This window comes from Ceratotherium simum, chromosome 21 (genome assembly GCF_057802395.1).
Source record: "Ceratotherium simum simum isolate JZ-2026a chromosome 21, ASM5780239v1, whole genome shotgun sequence".
NCBI classification, from domain to species: Eukaryota; Metazoa; Chordata; class Mammalia; order Perissodactyla; family Rhinocerotidae; genus Ceratotherium; species Ceratotherium simum.
In genome coordinates this window covers 19,207,469-19,233,235 of record NC_141920.1, presented here as the reverse complement: position 1 = coordinate 19,233,235, position 25,767 = coordinate 19,207,469, and the positions used below count along the sequence as shown (strand labels likewise).

Here is a 25,767-nt window from a genome sequence, read left to right as displayed (position 1 = left end):
TTCTGGGCATTTCCATGTCATCGGTGATATGAAGTAACACACGAGAAAGCATTAGAAAAACAAAACACTAGGTACTGACGGCAGATGTTATTGTGATTATCCCCATTTTACACAAGAAAAATGTATCTCATCAGTCATCTGTTACATGACCCTATGAATCATGGGGGGCAGCAGAAACAGCGTTCCTCCTGGTTCTTAAGAGTACTCACCCCTTCCATATGGCCACAATGACCTCTTAGGCAGAGCTGCCTTCCAAGAGGCTGGTTACCAGTTCACTAGTTTCCTGAAGAGTGAGTCAGGTTGAGCAGTGCTGCTTTCAAAGACTTTTCACTTGTATAGCGTTATGTGAACATCTTAAGTCTTTTTCAAAACAATAGTGCCAGAAAGTATTCATGTCTTCTCTCCTGAGGTGATGACTTCACTGTGATTGTCCAAGGAACACACTCAGGCTTGTGGGAATGCACTGAACATGACTGAGACAAGGCAATTAAATATTTGGTGGGCAACTACTGTGTGCCCTGCACAAGCTGGGTACTGTGACGCACATAACGAAAGTAAACAATTTAACCCTGTTCTTGAGGAGCCCACAGCAGTCTAATTGTGAAACAAGACCTACCAAGAGAGAATGAGAGCGCAGAAGATGACAGTGGGGGTCGAGGGAAGGGAAGGCTCAATGTATGCAAAACGAGGGTGAAAGTAAGGGCAGGCACAGAGAAGCTGATCACGTTTCAGGAGATGCTTCATATTCACGGCTAAGCTGCAAAGAGGTTTGGAAATACTTGTAACTTGCTCAATAGCAGTCAAGAGTAAAGGCTAACTATTAAAAACAAAAGCCAATTTACATATACTTATATAAGAACTGATCTACACATAAGTTGTTTAAAAAAAAAAAAGAGAGCAAATAGTACGTAAAGTACGTATTATTTTAGGGACGATAAAAGGAGGCTATACATTCCCCTATGCTGGTCCACGCCCAGGGTCTCTCTGGAAGAACCAGTAACAGTGGTTGCCTCTGGAGAGGGAAACAAGGGAACTGGAGGTGGGAGGAAAACTTACTTTTGATAAAATTTTTTTTAACACATACACGTATTATCTACTCAAAAGATGTTACTAATGAAGGGTTGAGGCCTCTAAAAAAGCATAATTTCTTATATCTGGGTAAAACTGCCACCGTGAGCTTGAGTTGTAGATGGCAACACACAAAGTTAGAACTTTTAGATTGGAAAGAACCCTTACTTTTCCGGTATACAATTCTTTCCTCAGCTGTCAATCAACTCAAATAATTTCGAGATTTTTTTTTTTTAAAGCTCAGAGAATAAGAACTCTAAGAATTTACAACCGTCACTGATCTTTCTACCTGGTTGGTAGCAGCTGAGAGCTTCAGTAGAACTGGAACGAGGGTGTCTTAGGTACAGAATTCCTGCCTGCTTAGATCTAGCTCATCAGAAGAAGGCTTTCCTGAAGATGTAAGAGAGAGAGCTGTTTCTGTTTCTCTAAAGAGAAGCAAATGTGTTGATATGTGGCAGTATCTGTAGCATGAGAGGACAGAATTTGAAGCCAATGGTATTCACTTATTCTCCATATGAGAAGCAAACCAATTCAGAGGACAGATGGACAGCCCCTCTTAGAGAGACACCTCCTCCCAGAGTGAGAGGATAATCCCAGTTGGCATCTGAACTCCAAGGGAAGGAGAGCTGGAGCAGGTCTGTCACACCCTTTCCTTAGCCAAACAAAACCCATTAATATTTTGGATGGCAGTATTGCCTTTTCTTTCATCTCTTTTTTTAAAAAAACATTTTGTGGATATAAAATATACTTCCAGAAAGTGCACTTTACATAAATGTGCAGCTTGATGAATTTCCACAAACTGAACACACATGTATTCGGAATCCAGATCAGGAACTGGAACACTTCCCCAGAAGGCACCCCTGTATCCCCTTCCAGTCACTCTCCCCACCTCCAAACGGATAATCACCATCCTGACTTCCTACAGGTTAGATTTGAAGCAGTTGCTTTTTAACTTTTTAAAGTTCTTTTGATGACAATTTCTTGTCCCTAAATACTATACTACTAATAAAAACAAACATTGCTTTGAGTACTTACTATGTGCCAGCAGGTACTGGCTCACTTAAACCTCCTAACAATGCTAAGAGGTAGGAACTATTATTATCCTTATTTTCTAGATGAAGGAAAGAAGGCACACAGAGGTTAAGTAATTCACTTGCTGGTAAGTAATGGGGCCAGGATTTAAGTCCAGGCAGTCCTGACCCTAGAGCCTGTCTTAACCCTTATCTGATATTGGGGTGGCAGTAAATTTGCTAAGTAACAGAGCCCACAATTCTAGAAGCTCACAGTCCAGTTATGCTGAAGAAATTCTGCCTGTTCTCTGTTGTACCTCAGGACAGAACCAGGACCCAAGATCAAAGGGTAGAAGTTTCAAGGCAGCAGATTTTAAATTCCATATACAGAAAGACAATTAATTAGAATCATCTGGTAATTAAATGAACCTTGCTGAGAAATAGTAAACTCCCAACATTAGAAGGCTCAAGCAGAGGCTGGAAGACTCCCTGTCAGGATACTGCCCATAGAACAACCACACTGAGCAGAAGGAGCTGCAAGGTCCCTGCCAGCATTGAGTCTCTGGCTCTTGACGAGCCAGAACTACAGAGGACAGTGGTCTCCATTAGATTCAACATAATAAATGACAGTCAGCATCCTTGAACTTGGAGAAGTGCTTTACTGCATTATTCTTTGATTCCCAGGGTCAGGCACGCACTCAGGAAAGGTCCTGGGGGTGGTGGTTAGAAATGTTAAGGAATTCCTCAAAGGTCAGAATTGGTCCTGGTCACTATCTGTGATCATCTCTGCAGGTGTCAAGGAAAGTTCTACGTCAGCCTCTCCAGCTCAGCCTACAATCAGCGCTCCAGACCCACATCTGCAGCTGTGGATGTACAGTCAAATGCTGTTGCTGTAACTTAACAAGGCAAAACCCAAGTCCTTCGTTCTGCTCTTCACCTTTTAGTGAATATAATGATTCTGATTCTGTCATGACGGCAAATATTGCCATTCTCCCAGCCTATGAGGCTTATAATCATGGAGTTAGCTGCTTTTAAATTCCTCATCACACATTACAGATTCTTCCTTAGTCACATCTCTCATATTTGACCCATTCTCTCCAATTCTACAGTCAGCACCCTAATCTACGTCTTCGTGATCAATACTTAAATTACAACAGAACTCTCCTAGTTGGCCATTCAGCTCTAGGTTTACCTACTCCATCTTGCAAACTGTTGGCAGAATAATTTTTCTCCCCAAATATAATTTTTCATCCTGTCTCACCTGTTCAAGAAATATGGTTGCTTAACATTTACAACAGAATCCTCAGTTAGCCTGTCATAGAATACCTCCCACCAGTGAGTCCTCTTACCTAGCTGAGAGCCTCCTGCCTCCCACATGATGACTCTGATTAAGTCACAAGGAACATGCTATCAAGCGCTGCCCCAGTCAGGCTCTACCATCAACAGTATGTGCCTTTAAGTCTCAGCTTGAGATCTACTGTCCCCAAAGAGCTTGTGCTTTTGTGTACAGTGATTTTTATTACAGTCTACGGCACGAGACCTATCTTCAAATATTTGGAGGGATGAAGGGAAAGGATAGGACTTCATCTGTAAAAGAAAACCAACACAACCCAACAACAACTACAGAACCATTAGGTGGACGTTACAGGGAGGAGGGAAAAAGCCAGCAAAACATCTTAATTTATAAGCTGATAAACTCTTTATAACCAGAGATGTGCAAGCAGAGGTCTTCTCATTGCCTACCAGGAATGCTGGGGAGATGAGTCTAACATGGCCTACGAAGCTAGATTAGATGGTTTCTAAGGGTCCCTTTAATTCTAATAGATATTCTGTACTGTGATGCAAATATCCATGTGCAAATTTACTGTTTTGTGGCTGAGTGCTCTAACTTCCCAAAACTAAACTCCACAAGAACAGAGTTTCATTTTCTATTACTTTTGCCTTGGTCTCTCCCCACCCCACCTCAGCTGTTAGCCTAGGGATATAAAGAATACTATCTCAAATGCATGTCTATCAAATACCTGGAGGCCATGAATGGCAACAGCAAACTGGAAGAGGAAGCAACTTGGCAGGGGACCTGGGAGTAGTGGCCACTAAGGCCAGTCTTCTGCTCTTGCTAATGTGACCTCAGGGGCAGAGGCAGGGGAAGGAAAAGGAGAGAGAACAGTGAAATCACCACAGTGCCCTAACTGGATTTTGACAGTCAGGTGAGAAAAACCCTCAGGGGTACGAACTGCATTGGTAGAGAGGTCAGGTACTAGGGGAGAAGAGATGATGTTAAACGAGTTAGAGAGGCTTTAAGGTAAACGAATCCTGACCCGGTTTAGACCACATATTGTGCCTTTCCAGACCACGCATGGTGGGATAGGAACATCAAGTGGTCTCCCACAGCCCCGTGGGGGTCCCAGGAGCCTGGAGAGTCTGAGTGGAGCTAACACCAGGGGGTGGGGAAGGGGCGTACTCACTTGTTGCAGTGCTGTTTGAGGTGTTTCTTGTAGCCGTCATCATGCAAGACCACCTCGGGGTTGCAGGTGGCCAGCCAGTCTGCATTCTTTAACTCTGGGAGCAGCAGCTGGTTCTTTGTTTTCTTCCCCTTCCTTCCTCTGGGAACTGGTGCAGACAACCCTGAAACAGAAAGGCAGGTAGATGAGCCAAGGCAACTTAAATATGGGTGTTAGAACAGAGCTGGGCTGGGATTGCAAAGAGGCAGCCAGGCTGTGCATGGCGGCCCTGGACGACAGACCCCACCCCTCAGTCCGCCAAGTAGTGATGGCGGTGAGTAAATGCGCCTGGTCCTCTACTTAGTAAACCCCAGGACTGTTCAGTTAGGCAGTAAGAATTTACCAGGTACCCTGTGAGGATCAAGAAAGGTGTATATAAGCTGTGCCCTTCGGGAACTTACCACCTAGCCAGGGAAAAAGGAATACTCCATCTGAAACCTGAAGGTAAGCTATGGCCAAGCATAGGGAAGGAGAAGCATAGCACAAGAAAAGGCACAAACAGGTAGAAATGGGACAGAACAGTGAAATGCAAAAGACAAACCACAGAGCACGCAGCATGAATTCCCAATTCAGAGGAGGAACCCCTGTGACACTCAGGTTAGTGGGAAGGACTGGCCTGTGGGAAACTTCAAGAGGGCCCAACTGTACTTAAACAAAGTATCACAGGTAACACTGGATGATTCTGAGGGAGAACTAAAAGAACCATCATGCTTTCCCTCATGTAACATTCTGAAATATATCTGAGAAAGAGAAGTCCCCCAAAGCACAGCAAGATGGACCAATACAGGAAGAGGGATGGAAGTGCACAGAAGTTTGTGCATCTCAGGTATGGCCTTGCCACCTCTCACCTGAGTGGTTCTGGAGGGTCTGGGCCTGCCCATCTTTGGTAGGTGTGATCAATTCCCAAATGAAACTCTTGATCTTCTCGTCCCCCTTGTAATGCTTGACACAGTATACGAGCAGGGCACGACAAATCATCTCCATGTCCTTCTCATTCAGATGCCACTTGAATCGCCCATGAGTCAGGATGTCCTTCCACCGGCCCCAGCTGAGAGTGGAAATATAGAATGGCATTGGAGAGAGGAAGGGCCAGGCATGCCCTTAACACCACAGGACAGACAGGAGCCAAGAGTGCTTCTTGTCCTCTGTTGGGTCTATTAATCGCCCTGAGGGCTTTGTCCTGAAAGGCCTTTGAGGACCGCATGCTGTAGCACACAAAACGTCACTAAGATGACCTGGACACGGGATATTGAGAGCTTCAAATGACCACTAGAATGTTAAGAAGGGAGGGATGAAAATATTTGGAGCAGAGAATAAATTTGGAATTAAAACAGAGTCCAGCTGCAGTATTCAAAAGCAATGGCGAGCTCCCAGAAGCTAAACCGTCTATTTCTACCAGAGCCCGAGCCCTGCACAAATCATGTCTTAACTGTAACATCTATTGCAGTGACTCCTTATATATCCTTGGGGGGAAAAGGCAGGAAATCAGTACCAGGCAGCAAATGAGTAACAGAGATTTGCTGTGACAAGCATATGAGAAAATCATGACATGTCTACGATATGGTAGCAGAGAGTACAACGACCACTGGAGTCATGGGCAGAAAGTCCTCTCTTGTTCTAACAGATCCTCCATCAGCCCATAACTCCAGGGGTGACTGGAGAGACACACTGGACAGATCTGAGGGACTGAAAAACAGAGGGAAAAACAACAACAACAACAAACAGGCAAAGTCAATACCCACCCAAAGATGAGCAGGTTCTTCTCTACTCGGAAGCATTCGGCTCGGAGGTAGCGTCTGGTTTTGTCATTGAGGCGCCTGGACCGCGTGGGTCTTTCATCTGAGTCACTGTCTAACTCTGAAAACTCCATGAGCTCATCCTCCTCAAAGGAGTTGTAGTGTTTGGTCTGCTTTCTCACACGAGGCCGGTCGATCACTAAGCTTTCCTAGAAACAGAGAGGATTGTTGGGGAGAAAGCTCCACTTCTCTCTCCCCCGATCACAATGTACCAGCAGATCCTGTTGCCATTCCTCGGGGCACATTTGGGAAAGAATCACACCCTGGTCTTATCCTCCAGCAGGAAAGGCTCTTCCCAGCACACCTGCTGTGTCCGTGACAAGCAGAGGGGATTCTCTGGGACTTGCTGAAGTTGGCACATTCCCCAGCTCCCAGTGCTGTCCACCACCATCTGCTGTTTCCGCAGTCATCCTAACAGGGGTATGGGCAGGCAAGGCGCCCCAGTGCCCAGAGTGGCAGTCTGCTCTTGCCAAGAAAGACTGCAGTGGTGCACCCCAGCTGTTCTGCCCAGCATGCAGAGGCGGTCTGCACTCTGGAGACAGGACAAGTCAGAGAATTCCATCTGCTCAGCAACTTTCTGAAGACAAACACATATTCCGGCTGCTTCATTTTCTGCCTTCCACTGGCACTAACTGCTAACCTTTTGTCTTCCACTGAAAACATACTCCCTAGTTCAGGAACCTCATTCATTCTTGGTGGCTCCCCTGGCCATAACCATTGCCTCTTCTCTAGTCTCCATCCTTTGACGCTTCTCACCGCTTTCCCCTGTACCTCTTCCCAAAGCTAGACTAAGCTCCTGAATACTCTTCTACGCAGCTCAGATAAATTTCTAGTGTCATCTCTGCTTCAGTCACCTTGCTTCCCACCTTGGAACGCTCCAACTACTTCTTATTGTCTATAGAGCAACAGCTTTTCCTTCTCCCTCTCACCCACTGTCCTGCACACAGAGTAACTTCTTAATTATGATCTTGTAAAACACTTAAAACAGGTTACTAAAGGGACTGCAGAATCTTCCTACTAGGAGAAAAGAGGACGGATTAAGCGATCTCTGGCGATCCTACAGAAGAATGCTTAAGGCTGAATGCTCGTTACTGAATCAGATAGATATAAGCAGAGGTTGTCTCCTGGGTTTGTGGGCCCACAAGAACTCAACACTCACCCAAGAAGACAGGTAGAAAGTGATGTGTGCTCAGCCTGAAGTGAGGTGATAGGGTAAGGGATGCAGGGAAGGGAAACTAACATTTAAGGAGTGCCTCACACAATGGGCTAGGCAGTTACATTCACAAATGTTATCTCCAACTTTGCAAAGTGGGTATCACCACCTCCTTTTTTCACATGTCTCAGTGAGGTCGAGTACCTTGCCCTAAGGCATACAGCTAGTCAGTGGCAGAGCTGGTATTATTCCAAGGCCATTCTCTTTCTCACGTTCAGAAATAGGAAAATTCAATGGGCCGGCCCCTTGGCTTAGCGGTTAAGTGCTCGCGTTCCGCTACTGGCGGCCCGGGTTCGGATCCCAGGCACGCACTGGGGTTCGGATCCCAGGCGCGCACTGGGGTTCGGATCCCAGGCGCGCACTGGGGTTCGGATCCCAGGCGCGCACTGACGCGCCGCTTCTCCCGCCATGCTGAGGCCGCGTCCCACATACAGCAACTAGAAGGATGTGCAGCTATGACGTACAACTATCTACTGGGGCTTTGGGGGAAAAAATAAATAAATAAAATCTTTAAAAAAAAAAAAAAAAAAAAAAGAAATAGGAAAATTCAAGATACTGAAAGAACGGAGGTGAAGCCAACAAACTTTTCTTCATCATGCTATTTTCCTTTTCCTAGTATTCATCAGAGGTGGAGTTTCTTTCATAGGCAGTGTTGAAACAGAGGTAAGAGAGTCACATGCCAAGGATAGGACGCTGGCTTGGCTCAGAGGGCTGAATTTGATCCCTTTGGCCAGTTCCAGTTCTAATTGTCTTTGTCTAATTTCCCGGGCGCCCAGTAGACTGTACTTCCCATTAGGTCATTTTTAAATTATAAGTTAACACTTATAAGCTCTGCCTATGTGCCATGCATGTTTTGAGTATGTTACACATAGCATCTCATTTAAGAACTAAGGCGCAGGAGTAAATAATAACTTGAGCTGCGTGGGAATTTATGGCTCTATAAGACATCCATGAAATGTTCAATGGAATAAAATATTCTTAATGTTGTACCTTTTCATTCTTTGCTTCAGTGTCCAGTTCAGCTATTTTAGCCCATTTCTGCCAGAAGTTTGGGTCATCTAAGGAAATGTCTGTTCTGTTTCCTGAAGCCACAAAGCTAGCCTGTGAAGAAGACAAGGGTCAATAAACTGCACTGAACACAATACAAACTAATAATAAACACCTAAGTTATTTCAATTGCACCAGAAACTCAAGTATATTATCCACCCGCATTCAAAACCAAAACACCTAACAGAGTCTCCAAAACGAATGTGAAAATCTCAAAGCTGTTCTTTATTTTATTTTATTTTAAAGATTGGGTGAGGAAATCACAATTTCAACCTACAGGATCATTTTTTGGAACTTAAAACTTGGAAGCCAGAAGACAACCCCTGGAAGACAACGGCAATTTGCTACTTGATGTCTAGTTCTCTGCAAAAGGGTTAATTCTTAAAACTTCTCTAGATTTAATTTTCCTTTCAGTTCGCCAGTTACCAAATGTCTGCTACAGGAAAGGCACTGGGTTGGGCAGTGTGAGGTGTACAGAGATGAGCGACACCTACATAGCACAAAATGTCCTACTGAAAAGTCCTACGTAAGTCACCAAACCGGAGATTTAATCAAACATGTCACAAAGCTCACAGGGCCTGTGGCCAGGGAAACCTGAGAGTGATCTGATCAGTTGTCTGATTAGATGAATTCTAAATCCAGTGACCTAAAGGGCAGAAGAAAGAGGCACCTAGACTAGATGCTGGGAAGCTTGAGTAAAATCTCTTTTCTCATAAAATGAACAAAATACTTGCTTGAGTTTAAGGAATGGAGGGTTCATAGGAACTTCCACTCTCTGACACTGATCAAGGATTGCTCTACAAGGGAATCAAGATGACCATTCAAGGGTTTCAGAGCAGTCTTTGCGAACAGTCAATAGTGTAACCTGCAAACTGAAGTGTCATCCTGCCTGCGGAAGATCAGCTCCCAAAGGCTATGAGTGGCGGTTTCTTTCTATAGCTTCTGACTCATTATTCAGACTCCCTCTAAGAATCTGCATCTTCAGAGTGTCACCAAGAATAGATGTGTCGCCAGACAATCTTAACAGTTTGCATTTAGAGAAACAGAAGCCTAGCTATAAGGGTCAAAGAATAAACAACTTTCTTTTTGCTCCCACCCCAACACCGACTCTGGAGAAGGTCTTATACCTTGGCAAAGGTGGATCCTTTCCCTTCAGACTGGATGGTGATGGTGTGGGTTCTCCTCTGCAGAATCTGGTCTATGTCTTCTTCACAGAACTTGGAGCCTTCGTCTTCCTCGTCCATTAAGGCTCCATAAGCACCTTTCCGGAGCAAGTCCTCTACCTCCATTTTTGAAAGCTGCTGTACCTGGACAGGTCACCAAAGGCTACTCAAAAAGTGGAAGACGCACAGGAGAAAAACAGCCTCAAATCTGGCCTTCATGACTCAGTACACAGTTCCTCCACTAATTGCACATGTCAGAAGAATAAAGACACGGACAACAAGCTTTAGAAAATGAAAACCCAGGTAAAGACAAGAGAACTATGGGGAGAGCAGGCAGACAATCCTCTATAGGGAGCTCTGGGATAAAACTCACATGACCCAACGGCCCTAACATTCTTCAGGACATTGCTTATTATCAAATGTCACAAGCCATTAGAACTATGCATCATTGAAAAGGATATGGTTAATGTCTATTTTATGTTTTAGTTTGAGTCTGTATCTTTAAAAACCTCCAGATGTACCAAATGAAAGAATAATGATTTATTCATTATTAAATAAATACATTAGTATTGGAAATGATGTCATTTCTTAACTAAAGAAAGGATCCCGTGCCAAGTGTGATTTTCTCAATTGCTTGCTGAAAACAGGAAATGGGAGTTCAAAACACCCTTTCCTGATTCTAATTAAGAATCTGGTTCTCTTTATATCAATCACAAGAGGGAATTCCATGACTCTTAGCACTGGCAACTTGAAGTATTATACTTAGAAACACATGCATAGCTAAGATATAGAACATCTGGACTAAAGACAACTTATTTAGAAGGTTTTAATTCCCAACCTCTGATGTCCTGAGCCTAGAGATTAAGGAGATATTCTGCTTTGCTTGCCTATACTTTAGTACAATTTAAGAATCTTAGCTGCAATTTTTATCCTCCCTAGAGAGGAAAAAAGATTTTATTAACTGCCATATTTCAAGCTGCTAATTTATTCATTCATTTATTCAGTGACCATCATGTACTGAATGAACATCTGTAACATGGCAAGTACTGTTAGGGCTCATGGGGAATACAGATAAAATAGGTTCCATTATACCCCCAGGGAGCTCAAAGTCCAGGGTATGAGATAAAGCATGGTGACAATACACATTTCAAGTTAACAGTGCTAAGATCTACTGACTTCTAACGGGCACTGTTAAAAACTGTTTACTGGGGGCCGGCCCGGTGGTGCAAGTGGTTAAGTGTGTGCGCTCTGCTGCGGCAGCCCGGGGTTCACTGGTTCGGATCCCGGGCGTGCACTGACGCACTGCTTGTCAAGCCACGCTGTGGCTGCGTCCCATATAAAGTAGAGGAAGATGGGCACGGATGTTAGCCCAGGGCCAGTCTTCCTCAGCAAAAAAAGAGGAGATTGGCAGATGTTAGCTCAGGGCTGATCTTCCTCACACACACACACAAAAAACTGTTTACTGAAATGTTACTGCATGTTGGGCAATCCTACCACATGAGTGCTCCTACAGATTTCCTTTATCCACCTATAAAATGCAGAGACCTGACCCACTACTATAGGGAATTACCCAACAAAGATGTGCAGGCTGACTCAATTTAGTGAAAGTGAATCTTAAAACAACTGAAGGAAGGAAGAATCCAGAAAGGCGCGGGCTATTTGACAAACGCTTAAGGCTCCCGAGCAGGTTCTGTCATACTCACGCCATTGGTGCTGCCCTTTCGGTTGATGTCCTGAAGAACAGCCTTGTCCAGACCCAGCTTTAGGCTGGCCTTGTCAAACATTTCCCGCTCGTAGGAGTTCCGAGTAATGAGGCGATACACCTTCACAGCTTTGCTCTGGCCTATCCGGTGACATCGGGCCTGAGCCTGGGAAGGAAGGAGGATCATACACACCATGTCACCACATTTAACAGCAGCAGCCCAAGGAATAAGAAAACATTTAAATACCACAGGGTGTGAGCGGCCAGCTCTCATAGTTATGGGTCATAGGACTGATTTCAAAACAGAATTTACCCAAATGTCAGCTGCCCTTTCAAGGTCACTCATTTCTTCACCCATTGTTTATTGAGTGACCACTACACGCTGTGATAAAGTGAAGAGAAGGACATGGCTTCCTACCCTCCCAGCTTGTGGTCTGAGGGCAGCTACTCATTCCTAGCACTCTGTCCTGCTCTCTTGGGAAATGCCTCAGAGCTGGCAGCATCACTTTTTAGTTTTTTCATTTTACTACAGAAATTTTTTAACACAGACAAAAGTAGAAAAAAGTATAATGACCTCTTATGGACAATCTTGTTTCAACTCTATTACACCTCTACCCTCCAAGATTGTTAATGAAGCAAATCCTAGGCATCATATTGTTTCATCCTTATATATTTCAATCTGTATTTCTAAAGATGACTCTTATAAAACATATCATATTACCACTGCCACACTTAAAAAATTAATTCTTAGTACCAACTATCTAGCTAGTGTTCCAATTTATCTGCTTATCTCATACAATTTTTTTAAGTTTGCTTGCTTAGATCAAGATTCAAATAGGTCCACACATTGTAATTGGTTGATTTGTCTCAGGTCTCTTTTAATCTACAGATACTCCCTACCTTTGAACTACCTCTTTTTTCAAATGTAATTTATTTGTTGCAAGAGACCAAGTATTTGTCCTATAGCTTCTCAGAGTATACATTTTGCCTCCTGCATCCTGGCTGTGTCATTGAATAGGTTCCTCTATTCCCTGTATTTCCTCTAAACTGGGAGTTACATCTTGAGACTTGATCAGGTTAAGATTTGACTTTCGGCAAGTGTATTTCACAGGTGGTGTCTGAATTTCCATCAAGAGGCACATGATGTCTGGTTGTCTTTCTTCTGAATTGATGGATACTGCCTAGATCCACTATTTCATTAGGGGTTACAACTCCCCTCATCATTTTTTTGATTATCCTGATGTACAGTTCACGTAGGAGAGACACGCTAAATGTTTGATTCTCTTTATTTTATTAGTTTCCAAAACAACATCCTACAAAAGTGACCAATGAAGATTTTTATTGGTTTTTGAAGCAACAGAATGAAGTTATACATTTAAATATATGTGCTGTTTTATTGCACTGCAGTTCAAATATGGCCTGAAGGAGCCTCTTTAAGTTGGCTCCTGAGTTCTTTTGACACAATCCAGTTGAATATAGAAAGGAGGGAGACTAAAATAAACTCTGGTGTTAGAATGGATTTGGAGGTATCACTGTGAACTCATGGTTACGGGTATGTATGTGTGTGCATACAAACATACAGATACAGCAATAGGTATAGACATGCCTGTATTTATGTTTGTATGTTTTATCAAAGATCAGTAGTCTTTGATAGCTCCCCTGCTTTCTGGTATGACATGTTCCACACTCCTATTGTATATTTCCTGCCCAGACCTGGATTCAGCCATTTTTTTCAAGGGTCTTAGTTTCTTTTAGTGGGAAATGGTAGTTAGCGACAACAGTCTGGATGCTCTAGGGGTGCTCACTGCTACTTAGTTGGTCATTGTTTCTAAGGCTATTCAGTAGACAAAAATAGGAAGTGTTTGTGTGTGTATAGTATATACAACCTTATGCATAGCACATTTAAGAAAAAATACATCATGAGATCATATTGATATTTTTAATTCAAATTTAGGATTATGGGATTTTAACTTAACTTCATCAACCACACATCTGTTATCTCTTTTTAACCATGTTGAAAAGCTCAGTTCTCAAGCGTGCCAATATCATGACTCATTTGATTTATCCCACTATATGTAACAGCTTCAGAAAAAAATAAACAAACAAAAAACAGTACCATTATGATCTCCCCAAAGCATAATTACTGAAAACAATATAAAATTTTTGTTTACCCCTCTCAGGGTTACATTCCACTAAGTATGTATAGTCAAATCATAGTGTTTTAAACACATACTTGGAAGTAGGCTTCTTTTGTGCAGTGGCAGGGTTAGCAGTTCTGAAACTACTTTCGGTGTCATCTAGGATTGAGCAAATGAGTAAATATACTGGGGGTAATAGGAGTCAGGGTTTTCACTGTTGAAGAAGGAAGTTACAAATATGGAAAGAAGGAAAACTAGAACTCTGTAGTGTTAGAATGGATTTGGAGGTATCAGTATTAACTCATGGTTAGGTGCGTGTGTATACAAACATACATATATACAGATATAGAAATAGATACGGATATGTGTACGTTTATGTTTACGTATACATATGTGTATACACTCACTTATATACACACGAATGCATATTATGTATATATGTACATTTATATTCCGTGTGTGTGTGCGCACGTGTGTTTGTGTATTCTAGCTATATCCACTGAGAGGGCCTAGAAGCAGTGACATCCCAGTAGCAAAGAACATAAACTGTCAGATCTTGGTTTCTAAATACCATTCTCCGTTAAGACAGAACACAAGGGATGTTAGAGAAATGGTCAATTCCAGGGCTGGGGTAGACAAAGTATAGGATGAGCCCGAAATGTATTGCTGTGCCAGATGTAAGGAAGTACTCAAAGAATGACAGAGCCATATCAAAATAACACTTGAAACTTGAAGAGGCTTCCACTGGCTAAGTCTAGGACTATCTGAACATCAAAATAAATATAGTGCTGGATTATAACTCAATGAAAAAAAGGAACACATGATTTCATACTGACATAGATAAATCAATGGGAGAAAAGGAGAAACTCTTCCTTATAGTAGAGAAAAGGAGAAACTCTTCCTTATAGTAGAACACAACTAACAAATGCAGAGTAACAGAGTTAGCAAATCACCACTTTGTAACCATCACAGTGATGACTGACTGATTCAGGCAAAAATAATTAATAGAAACTAAAACCAGTGGGTGAAACTTTGATATGGAACAGGATATTTACATAGTCTCAAAGTATCTCTCCAAAATTACTTACTAATTTCAAAGGGAAAACTATTTTATAATGGAGAAATCTGGCAGACATGACTTTACTAAGATATCAAAGTCAATATTATCAGACAGACAGACATCATGTTCCTCCTGATGTGCTACATTGAGAAGGACATATCAATTCAGTGGTACTACTAAACCTGAACCCAATACTGAGAAAATACAGACAAATATAAATTGAGGGGCAATTTATAAATAATTGGCCTGTACTCTTCAAAAACATCAAGGTTATGACAGAAAAAGAAAGATCCAGAAACTCTTCCAGATTATCAGAGACTAAAGAGATATGAGAACTAAATGTAATGGGTGCTCCTGGATTGGATCTTAGACTGGGGGAATAATAGCTATAAAGGACATTGACAGAAATGATAAAACTTGAATATGGACTATGGATTGGAGACAGTATTCTTTCTTATTTCCTGATTCTGAAAACCGAACTGCAGTTATAAGAGAATGTCCTTGCACTTAGGAGATACACACTAAAGTACTTAGGGGGCAAATTATTCTCAATGGTTCAGATAAAAAATGGTGTGTGTGTGTGTGTGTGCATGCACATGTACATGTCTATGTATGTACTCAGAGATACAGAGTTAGAGAGGGCAAAAATGATAAAGTAAATGGGGCAAAATGTAAACAGTTGGTGAATCTGGATAAACGGTGTATCAGAGTTGCAAACTGAAATTGTATCAAAATGAAAATGTAAAAAATATTACAGATAGATATTTGAAATAATTTCTCTCTTAGGGTCATGCTGTCCACTTGATATACAGCTAGATTAAACTATTTCATTTTGTTTTTGAATTTCAGGGATTGATTTCCCCCCATTAATTTAACCACATTGAAGAGGGTAGGAAAGAAAAAAACTAAACCAAGAAACTTTGGAAAATGGTATTTTGATCATATATTCTAAGGCTAATGACCAAAAAACACTATAGACCAATATTATATGCTGATAAATTTATTTTTCACAGAATATGGGTTAGCAATTCTGAAACTACTTTATGTGTATACTAGGATTGAACAAATGAGGAAATATATTGTGTCATGATGGGATCTAGGCTTCTCACTGCCAGAGAAAGGAGCCACAAATACAGACAAGGGGGAGGCTAGAACGAATTCTGTGGTGTTGTAGTGGACTCAGAAATCTCACTATGGATGGGCAGATACAGAATGAATACAGATGTGTGCTATGAGAGCTTGTATTAGTATACATACATGTATTTCCTAGCTCTGTCTGCTCAGAGTCTAGAAGTAACAACACTCCAGTAGCCATGGGCCAGATATCCAGTAGCCAGATGTTGGTTTCTAAATGCCACTCTCAAATAAAATGAACTTGGGATCTTTGGAGAAATTGTCAATTCCACGGTAGTGGCAGGAAAAATGCAAGGTGAGCCTGAACATCTTGTGGTGCCACAAAATCAGGAAGTGCTCAAAAGCTGAAGGGAGTGTGTCAAAAGGACAGAGGAGCCAACCTGAAGGACCTCCCAGTGACCAAATCTGAACAAAATAAATAATGAGAGTAATGAATTATAACCCATAAAATAAACATCCAGGAGTCCACACTGATAATAAATAAAGAAATAAAGGGGGGACAAAGGACAGCTGTTCTTTACAGTAGAATTCCAATTAATAAATGTAGAAGTAATGACTGAAATAGAAAATTACCATTAGCCAAAAACCATGGTAATAATTACCGAAGGAGATAACCATTGATGGATGCTAAAATTAATAGGCAAAAGTATGATGAGAAACAGGATATTTATAGAGTCTCAAAATATCTCCTCTGAAGATAATGATTAATTTTAAAGGTAAACATAGCTTTTTTACAGTGGAGAAATCCGGCAGCCACCACCTCAACCAAGTAATCAAGATTAACATCACAAGTAATAAGATGTATTGACATCATGTACCCCCTGACATGATGCACTGAGAAGGACATAACATCATTTCCATGATATGCTTGCCAAAAATGCATAACACCTCAAATCTGATCATGAGAAAGTATCAGGCAAACACAAATTGAGGGACATTCTACAAAACAGCTGGTCAGTACCCTTCAAAAGTGTCAAGGTCATGAAAGATAAGGAAATATAGGAGCTGTCACAGATTGAGGAGGCTAAGGAGTCATGACTTCTAATGTGAGATCCTTGATTGGATCCTGGACTAGAAAAAGAACACTTATAGGAAACTAAAAGAATATGAATAAGGTCTGTAGATTAAACAAGAGTACTGTATAACAATGTTAATTTTCTGTAATAAATAAATAATTCTTTCAATAATTATACGATTATATAAAATGTTAACATTGAGAGAGGCTGGGTGAAAGGTTCTAGAACTCTGCACTTTTTTCCAAATGCTGTAAAGTACTTAGGATGGTTCCACAGGCATATCTGGGAAAACAAGCTTCTATCCCTGTCATATCCATCCTGTTCCCTCACTCTCTCTATAGGTAACCATTTAAAAATAAAGTTTTCTGTTTGTTTGTTTTATCTTTCTTGGGGGGAGAAGAGAGACAGACACACAGTTTTTTTAGACAAATGCTAGCATACTATACTGTCATGCGCTGCAGAACATTTCAGTCATTGATGGACTGCATACACAACGGTGGTCCCATAAGATTAGTACCATATAGCCTAGGTGTGTAGCAGGCTATACCATCTATGCTTGTGTAAGTACACTGTGATGTTCGCACAAAAATGAAATCGCCTAACAATGCATTTCTCTGTTATGTGATGCATGACTGTACAGACTTTTTCTACCTTATTTTTTTTTCACCCAATAATATATTCAGGAGAGGAGTCCGCAGCAGTATGTAGAGATATTCCTCATTCTTTTATCAAAGCTAAATATGCTACGGTTTAGTCAGTCTTCTATTGCTGGACAACTAAGTTGTTTAAGTCTTTGGCTATTAGAATTAGTTGTCACACGTACTTCCCGTATCTTTAGTGGTAGTTAATCTTTATTATTAGGAGAAGATTTGATGGATAACTCTGGTAAATAAAGGAAGTGATCAAGGTAAGCAGTATGGTGTATGAAACCTATGAAGCAGTATTAATATATGGCCATAAGTGATTTTCTTTTTCTGGCCCATCTGGTATTGAGGGTAAACTATAAGAGGGAGTCTAAGAAAAGTTCTGAGCAAAGGCCTAAGAGAGGAGCACTGCAGAGCCTGCTAATCACCTTCTTGGTGTCCACTTTCCCTTTCTCCCACACCACCAGAACCCTGATTCTTGTATAGGGCAGCCACTCGTTCAACTGAAACCATTTCCAGCCTCGCAGGGTTGGCAAGGTAGTGCAGCTCTGGACAATGAGAGGAAGCAGAAGTCTATCAGGGATATCTAGGAAAGTTCTGCTTTCCTGGGGTCTGAAGTATCAATCTTAGAACCAAGGGGATGTAAACCATACTCACTGAGGTTGGTGGAGCAGAAAGACAGAGGAACCCAGGACTGACAACACTGTGAAGCCACCTCACTGGTCCTGGACTACCCACCTCTGGACTTCTCATTAACTGAGAAAACAAACCTCTCTTTGGGGGGGCCACTGTCACAAGCGGCTAAATGCTACTGGGAGATAAACATACACTCTCCCAAGATGACTCACCTGAAAGATAACAGGATGAGTTCTGGCACATTTAAGAGACTTGTCATTTTACAGTCAAATCTTGAACAGTTAATTATACATTCCTTATTTTCCTAATCAGAACTCACACACACAAAAATACGGCAGAGAAAGAAACATTCAGAACCAGGGCAGCAACTGAGATGAAGTTCAAAAAAGATACACCAGCAAAGGTATAAATACAGAACCTTTGAGGTAGGCCACAAGTAGGGGGCGTGGTGATACCCCCCCAATGGAAAATTATAGAGCTCTAACGCTCTCCTGCACAATGTGCAGGCTCATAATTTGTTTTTTACTTTTTAATACATTGAAGGGAACAAAGGCGTAAGGGAAGCAAGTAGTGATGTTCAGGAAACAAACAAAACAAAACAGGTACAGATCCCAGTGATTACAATGGGAAGAAAAGGGGCAGTGACTTAGTTGCCCAAACAGTGACAGATTTCAAACTGATTCTAGTGCTGAATTTACTACTGTCAATTTCAAGTCCAGAACTTGGCAAAACCTTACACCACATCTTTACGATCACATGAAAACTAAATAGCTGGTACAAAGAATCAAGCATAATGTTGATTCCTCTCTTGACTCTTATACTACGTTTCCAAATCATTAGCTCTATTACATTTAAAAAGTATATTGTCTTTAATACTTTAAAATACCACTTGTTCCTCAATGAAAACCCACATAATTGGAGAGGTTAAAAAAAATTACCTACAGTCCCATCTGAACCCAACAACTTTTAGCATGCTGATATAGTTTCCAAGCCCATTTTCTATGCACAAGTATTTTATTTCAAGCTCAGCATCTTTACATTTCTCCCGACACTCTAAAAATCTGCATCGGCAGCCCGCCTACTCGTGCAGAAGAGGAATCAGGGGCTATGTGTGCAGTAGGCATCAGGGAGCACTGGGAAGCTGCCCTCCCTCAACCATCTCCTCTGTAGGCCTACGTCTGGAACCTGACATGTCCAGCTCCAGGTTTATTCCTTGGGGTAAGGTATCATCTCAAAATGTAAACATCTTTGGGAAATAGCACAAATATCTGTTTTGCTATTGTGTGATTCAGTTAATCACCCCAAACCAGTCTTAACGTTTGTTTCTGTAGGGCCTAGCGCTCAATAAACGTGTCCAAAGTCAGTCAAGAGCTGGCTAAGAACAGGAAGGAGAGGAGTTGACAGCACGGGAAAAGGGTGCTTTTGGACAGCAGAAAAAAAGGAGCAGGGAGTGAAAAAGAGAGGGCATTGAAGAGAGGCGGGAAAGCACTGAAAAGAACCTTGGGTCACCTTCTTTGGGGCTGTGCTGTACAGTAAGTGCACGTCCCATCTGTGCTTCAGGTGTGCCACCTACACTCATTCCCACTCTGCGTGGTCACATTTTTTGTTCCCTCTATCTGGAACATTCTTCTTTCTGATCTCATAATTTAAGATCCTTCCCTTCGTTTAAATCTTTGCTCATATGCCATCTTCTTAAAGAAGGCTTCCTAGACTGTTCTCTCAATCCAGGCACCCAATCCCCATCATTCTTATCCTATTTTATTTATTTGTAGTAAGTATTGCTATCGATAACTATTTCATTTATTTTTCCTTGTTTATTGTCTCTCTATCCCACTATAATGAAAGATCCATGAGTGCACAAACTATCTGTCTTGTTCACTGCTGTGTTTCCAAAACTTTAAATAGTGCCCAGCACACTCTGGTTTTCAACAAATATACACTGCATGACTGGACTGTGTAACAGAGCACTCACAAATTCTTGTTTGCTTCTAGCAAAGAAAAGTGAACTCAGTAGAGTCTAGTCCTCCAAGCTCCAGGCACATACACTGTCAACAAAGAGGTGGAGCTAGAAAGATGGTGGTGGCAGAGGAAGTGGCAAAGGGGACCAGCACCTCTCCTTTCTCAGAGCAGTGTGTCAGGCCCCTGGAGGCCTGTTTTCCAGTGGTCACGGAAGAGGCTCTGGCTCCTCAAGCTGGACACCCACCTCCCTTCCAAAATCCTTTGGACATGCAGCAGCTGCATTACCCTGTGGCTGTGCTCTCTGCCAGTACACCTGCTCCCAGGCTTTCTGAACTCTCCCTGCAAGGACCTTATCAACAGGAACTCTTGCCTCAAAAAAGCAAAAAGCTCCCCAGAGAAGAAGAATCAGAGATGTCAGTGAGCAAAGAAAGAGCAAGGGGCTTGTGGCCTCTGTGAGGGGAGGCATGGTACCATGCTGTTCCCAAGAGGCCCGTCTCTGCCCTCAGAACCAGCAGCAATGCCGGCTTTCTCCAAATAAGAAGAAAAGAAGCCAGTTTCTCACTGCTTTTTTTCCTTCTCAGGCCACTGTCAACACTCTTTGCCATTTCTTAACCTCAGGTGTCACAGGTATTACAGGAAACCTGGACAAAAGCCACTGTAGGTGACATACCAGGACTGAATCACAGCTGAGCCTCCTGAGTGAAGGAGACAAAAGGTGAATTTACACTCTCGATTTTTTTACACACATTGATGCTAACAGACACATTCGAGGTTTGACAGAGAATGTGGCATTTACCTGATGCCTTTGGGTAAGATCTTGCTGTTAAAGGAAACTAAAGTTGGTTTACCTCTGATGGTCCAAATAAATGAAAATATTATTGAGGTCCTTCACTACTAACTCGATTCTCTTGTTATCCCTAAGTAGTGCCCAGTTCCTATCCTGGATCCTAATGAACTTGTGCCCTCACTTTTCAGGAAAGGGGGAGGAGGAGGATTTGGGAAGGGGAAAGTGTTGCTAGGCCGACAGAACAGACACTACAGCAGGAGTCTTAGTTCCCTATCCACATATTTCCAGAAAGAAATATCTGCTTCCAGGTAGGAACATAACAGAGTCTGTCTCTCTAACTGTCTCTATCCTCCTTCCTCTCTCTATTCCAGAGGACAGACTGACCTGATCAGTGAAATCTGAGACATGGTCTGAGCTCCTGTAGACTCGCCCCATCCCCTTACCTGAGCTGAGGATGAGCAGAGGGTCTTCTCTGTCACTGGCAGGCTTACCAGGGCAGCCTCTGCTCTGCAGACGACCGCAAGTAGTTCTGGGTGGGTAAGGTTAACCTTGGGATGAGGGTGTGCACATGTGCAAGAGTCTTAGGAAGCCTAATTCTGGCTACAGGTCGAGCTGTATAATCCAATCCACCTTTTTATTAAAGCTGATGTTTTGATCCTTCACTGCACTCCTGAGTCTATTTCTTAATTGGTTCAGATCTAGACATGGGAGAGGGATATAATTTACTGAACTCCTCAGACTCTAACAAGACCAAAGGAAATAGCATATGACATTCAATGTCATTTGTTTTATGAAGACCTAGATTTAAAAAATATATCTCTAGCAAGTCCTAAGCCTCTAATTCTATCCCCAAAGCACAGAAAACCCCAGTAAAATGATCAGAAGAGAGGGCTGAATGGATGAATTTTTAACAATAATAACAAAAATGCACCAGAAAAGGTAACACTGTTCTCTGACTTCCAGCTGACTTTTCAGAGAATGGAGCTCTGTTCTCCAGCCATGGAAGCTGGTTTGTCTGCAGGCCTGCCTTAGGGACTTAGGCCTACTAAGCTGAGCCCGGCATGCACCAATCATGTTGGCTTCACCTTCAAGGCTCTGAGGGGGTCTGCCTAGAATCAGTCAAGAAACAGCACTGTCACTGCTTCCCATGCTGTCCTGACTGGGGTAACCATGGACTGCACCAGATCTTTCCAGGCTGTTTGAGACCAGAGTGAACATTCACATTTTTTATCAACTGAACTTGTTATCTCTGGAGCGATGCTAAAATTCCACTAGGGTATGGGGTTAAAAAGACGCTGTTCAGGGCCGGCCCCGTGGCTTAGCGGTTAAGTGCGTGCGCTCCGCTGCTGGCGGCCCTGGTTCGGATCCCGGGCGCGCACTGACGCACTGCTTCTCCGGCCATGCTGAGGCCGCGTCCCACATACAGCAACTAGAGGGATGTGCAGCTGTGACATACAACTATCTACTGGGGCTTTGGGGGAAAAAAATAAAATTAAATTAAAAAAAAAAAAAAAAGACGCTGTTCACAATGGGACTCTCTTTTCCATGGCCCTGACGTTTATATCAGGCAGTATGCACCTCAATCCACTCACAGATAAATGTTCTTTGCCAAGACCATCTTCCAAAGGAAATACGATCATCTTCTGTTGTAACAGAAATCGTGGGGGGCCGGCCCCGTGGCTTAGCAGTTAAGAGCGCGCGCTCCGCTACTGGCGGCCCGAGTTTGGATCCCGGGCGCGCACCGATGCATCGCTTGTCTGGCCATGCTGAGGCAGCGTCCCACATACAGCAACTAGAAGGATGTGCAACTATGACATACAACTATCTACTGGAGCTTTGGGGAGAACACGGGGGAAAAAAAAAAAAAAGGAGGAGGCTTGGCAATAGATGTTAGCTCAGGGCCGGTCTTCCTGAGCAAAAAGAGGATTGGCATGGATGTTAGCTCAGGGCTGATCTTCCATTAAAAAAAAAAAAAAGAAAGAAAGAAAAGAAATCAGTCATTTAAAAAAAAAAAAGAAATTGTGTGTCTTCAATAACCTTAAATAACTACAGATAAATGAAAGCGTTCACTCATTTACAAAAAATATGAGAGTATGTGTATATATGTGAACGACTATGTGTAAGTTAACATGACCTAACTAGCAAGGATAGTACCAGGGAACAATCTGGTTAAGTTTTCTACCAGGTAGAGTTAGGAACACATTTCACTGATTTTCACAGCTGATTTAGCTGCAGTCCTGTGACTCACATGATGCTCTCAGGGTCCCAGACACCAGACTCTCTCTTCCACATCATATTTATAACATGTGGACACAAAGGCAAATGCCAAGGAGAGAGTGTGTGTTGAGTGTGCATCATTCTGTGGGTAGTCTCCAGCCCCTGGGCCCTCCTCCCCATGCCAAACAAGCACAGAACTTTGCTCCATCTCTGTGGACGACTTAGAACTTGGACTTTCCTTTTTCTATCATATCTTCTTTACAGCTCACCAATCCCACTCCCCAATAACCAATGATCCGATTCCCTGCCCTGAAATTACTCTACTCTTCCCAATTCTTTCATTTCTACCCAGTCTGGTCAGATATTTCAAAAATAAAGGACAGTTCCTTCTAAGTCACAAAACTTTAAATAAAAATAACCAAAGCAGCAGAAACCAGTAGATCTAGAAAGAGAAGCAGAAGCCAGTCTGGAAGACCACAAGTTGAGGAATTCTAACTCTAACTTGGAGCTGGGGCTGGCATTATCACTGATGCCCTCACTCATTTACCTCCTGCTACATTCTCAGTACAAGTTCTCACCCTGGACCGCCCGTAGTACTGGTGGTCTTTGTATCTTCAGTCAGGTTCAGCATTAGAGGAAGTTCATACTAAAAGACCTCACACTATCCAATTTCAGTCTGGACTTCACTGCTGTTCCTTTATTCATCTCTTGCCAGTTCCCCAGCAGTGGACATTAAAAATAGCTTTTCCAAAGCTTCTCCCTTTTCCCCAGACCCCAATTCTGGGCAGCCCCACCCACCCTTCTGGCTGCTACACATACAAATCAATCACCTCAGATGACTTCACCCTCTCCATCAGGCTTGAGCATTCTCATTCTTGCCCTTTCCAATTCTTGGCATTGTACCTATTCAATGTCTAGATTTCACTAGGTGAATCTAAAATCTTTGCCTCTGGCCATGACGTCTCTCTAAATGCCAGCTCTATGCTTTCAATTTTGTTCCTTGGAAATTCCTTCAGGTATGCCCAGCTAACATGGTCTCAAAATGGCCACCCAATTTTGGTTTCTTGTACTATCATTCTCCCAGGTACCAACCCTCACAGTCAGGTGGGTACTGCAAAGGAGCACAGAACTTTACAGTTGTCGAAGACTTAAGAAATCATCTGTATTGGGGTTGGCAAACTTCTTCTAGAATAGTAAATATTTTAGACGTTATGGGCTATGAGGTCTCTGTTGCAATACTCAACTCTGCCACCATAACCTGAAATCAACCACAAATAATACGTATATGAATGGGTGTGGCTGTACTCCAGTAAAACTATTTAAAAAACAGGCAGCCAGGGCACGGGCAATAGTTTCCCATCCCTTGATCTGTATCACTATCCTAATTAGGTTCTTGCTAGTGACCTGATCAAATATTAGTTTTCACTTATTATTATTATTTTGGCATTGAGTATGTTAACTCCTTTAAAAACTGGTTACTCATTATACCTAGCAACTCATCTTTGATGCAAATATCCCATCACCAGTAGAAGGCAGAAAGATGGCGAGCTAGTCACATGTATCGATTTTCTTTGAAGTTGGATTTGAACACAGTGCCACACAATTTGTTTTACAATGATTTTTTTCCTGAGTTTTAGCCAACCGTTACCAATTTAATAATGTAAAACATTGGTTTTTCAACTAGTAGACTGATTTTTTCAAATAAAATGCTATTTGGAAACTCATTAAATGAAAAAGTCAAAGCAGAACGACTGTGTGAAGTGGTGGGTAGGGAGGAAGCCCAGAGACCCATCAGCTTAGCTCCCTTCCCTGCATTTTTTCCCTTGCAGTATCCCCTGGGGCAGTTCTTCAGTTTTGTGAAACAGCAGCCTCCAAACTTCTTTCATCAATCACCGTATCATGAAAAATGTTTTGGGGCACCCACCACCCTCCCCACCACACACTCACACTCGGAGTATTAGTAAATATCCCAAGATACAATACACACTTAGGATGAAGTTCATCGTTAATGAGAATAGATGTAAATCTGTATTCTAGTCTTAACAAGTCAGAATCTTCCTGGCTGACCTATTGTCCAATCTGGCCAGAATGTCATTGTTTTTACTTTCAAACAGGGTTGATGAAGAGCTCTGAACCAGAAGTGTTAGCTCTGCCATTGTCTTGTTTGTTTATGCTTGCTTTTTCAAATGTATTAACTCCAATCTTGTAAAAATCTTTTAAAAACACCATTATTTCGTTTGGTTAAAACCAGAAAATGTAATCTGCAAATGCACTTAACTGGGCACATACAAACTCTAATATGCTGCATTAAGTGGAGAGCAAATGAAGCAGTGAGGGCGCCCCTGTCACCCCACCACACCATGGAACTTTCCCACCCTCTATCTCATTTACTGTATATGACGTATGACCATCTAACAAACCAGTGCAAATGCCAGAATTAATCTACAAATCAAGAGTTAGAGAACTAGTCAAGCTCAATATCTTTATGTCTGATAATAACAAAGAGTTATAGTCTATATTTGGAGGCTACCACTGTGAAATACTATTTGATTTAAAGTAAAAGGAAAGAACTACTCTCGGATTAGTGGGAAGGGTTGACACTTACTTTTCATTCAGTTGCACCCCCTGCCTGAGGCCCTAAGCCTGCCATCTAGCTGACATCATAGCATGGTGCAT

At 42.2% G+C, this 25,767-nt stretch overlaps 1 protein-coding gene across 2 annotated transcripts in view; it reads right to left on the bottom strand.

Annotated features, from left to right (window-relative positions):
• Window positions 1-25,767, bottom strand: part of CHD6 (chromodomain helicase DNA binding protein 6) — a 199,106-nt gene that overhangs the window by 49,212 nt on the left and 124,127 nt on the right. For both annotated transcript variants that reach the window (XM_014787440.2, XM_087445250.1), the window contains exons 18-23: window positions 11,502-11,666; window positions 9,763-9,942; window positions 8,579-8,689; window positions 6,322-6,524; window positions 5,428-5,627; window positions 4,544-4,703 (exon numbers count right to left, since the gene is read on the bottom strand). In XM_014787440.2, coding sequence (XP_014642926.1) covers window positions 4,544-4,703; window positions 5,428-5,627; window positions 6,322-6,524; window positions 8,579-8,689; window positions 9,763-9,942; window positions 11,502-11,666 — 1,019 coding nt within the window. The remainder of the gene's footprint in view (window positions 1-4,543; window positions 4,704-5,427; window positions 5,628-6,321; window positions 6,525-8,578; window positions 8,690-9,762; window positions 9,943-11,501; window positions 11,667-25,767) is intronic.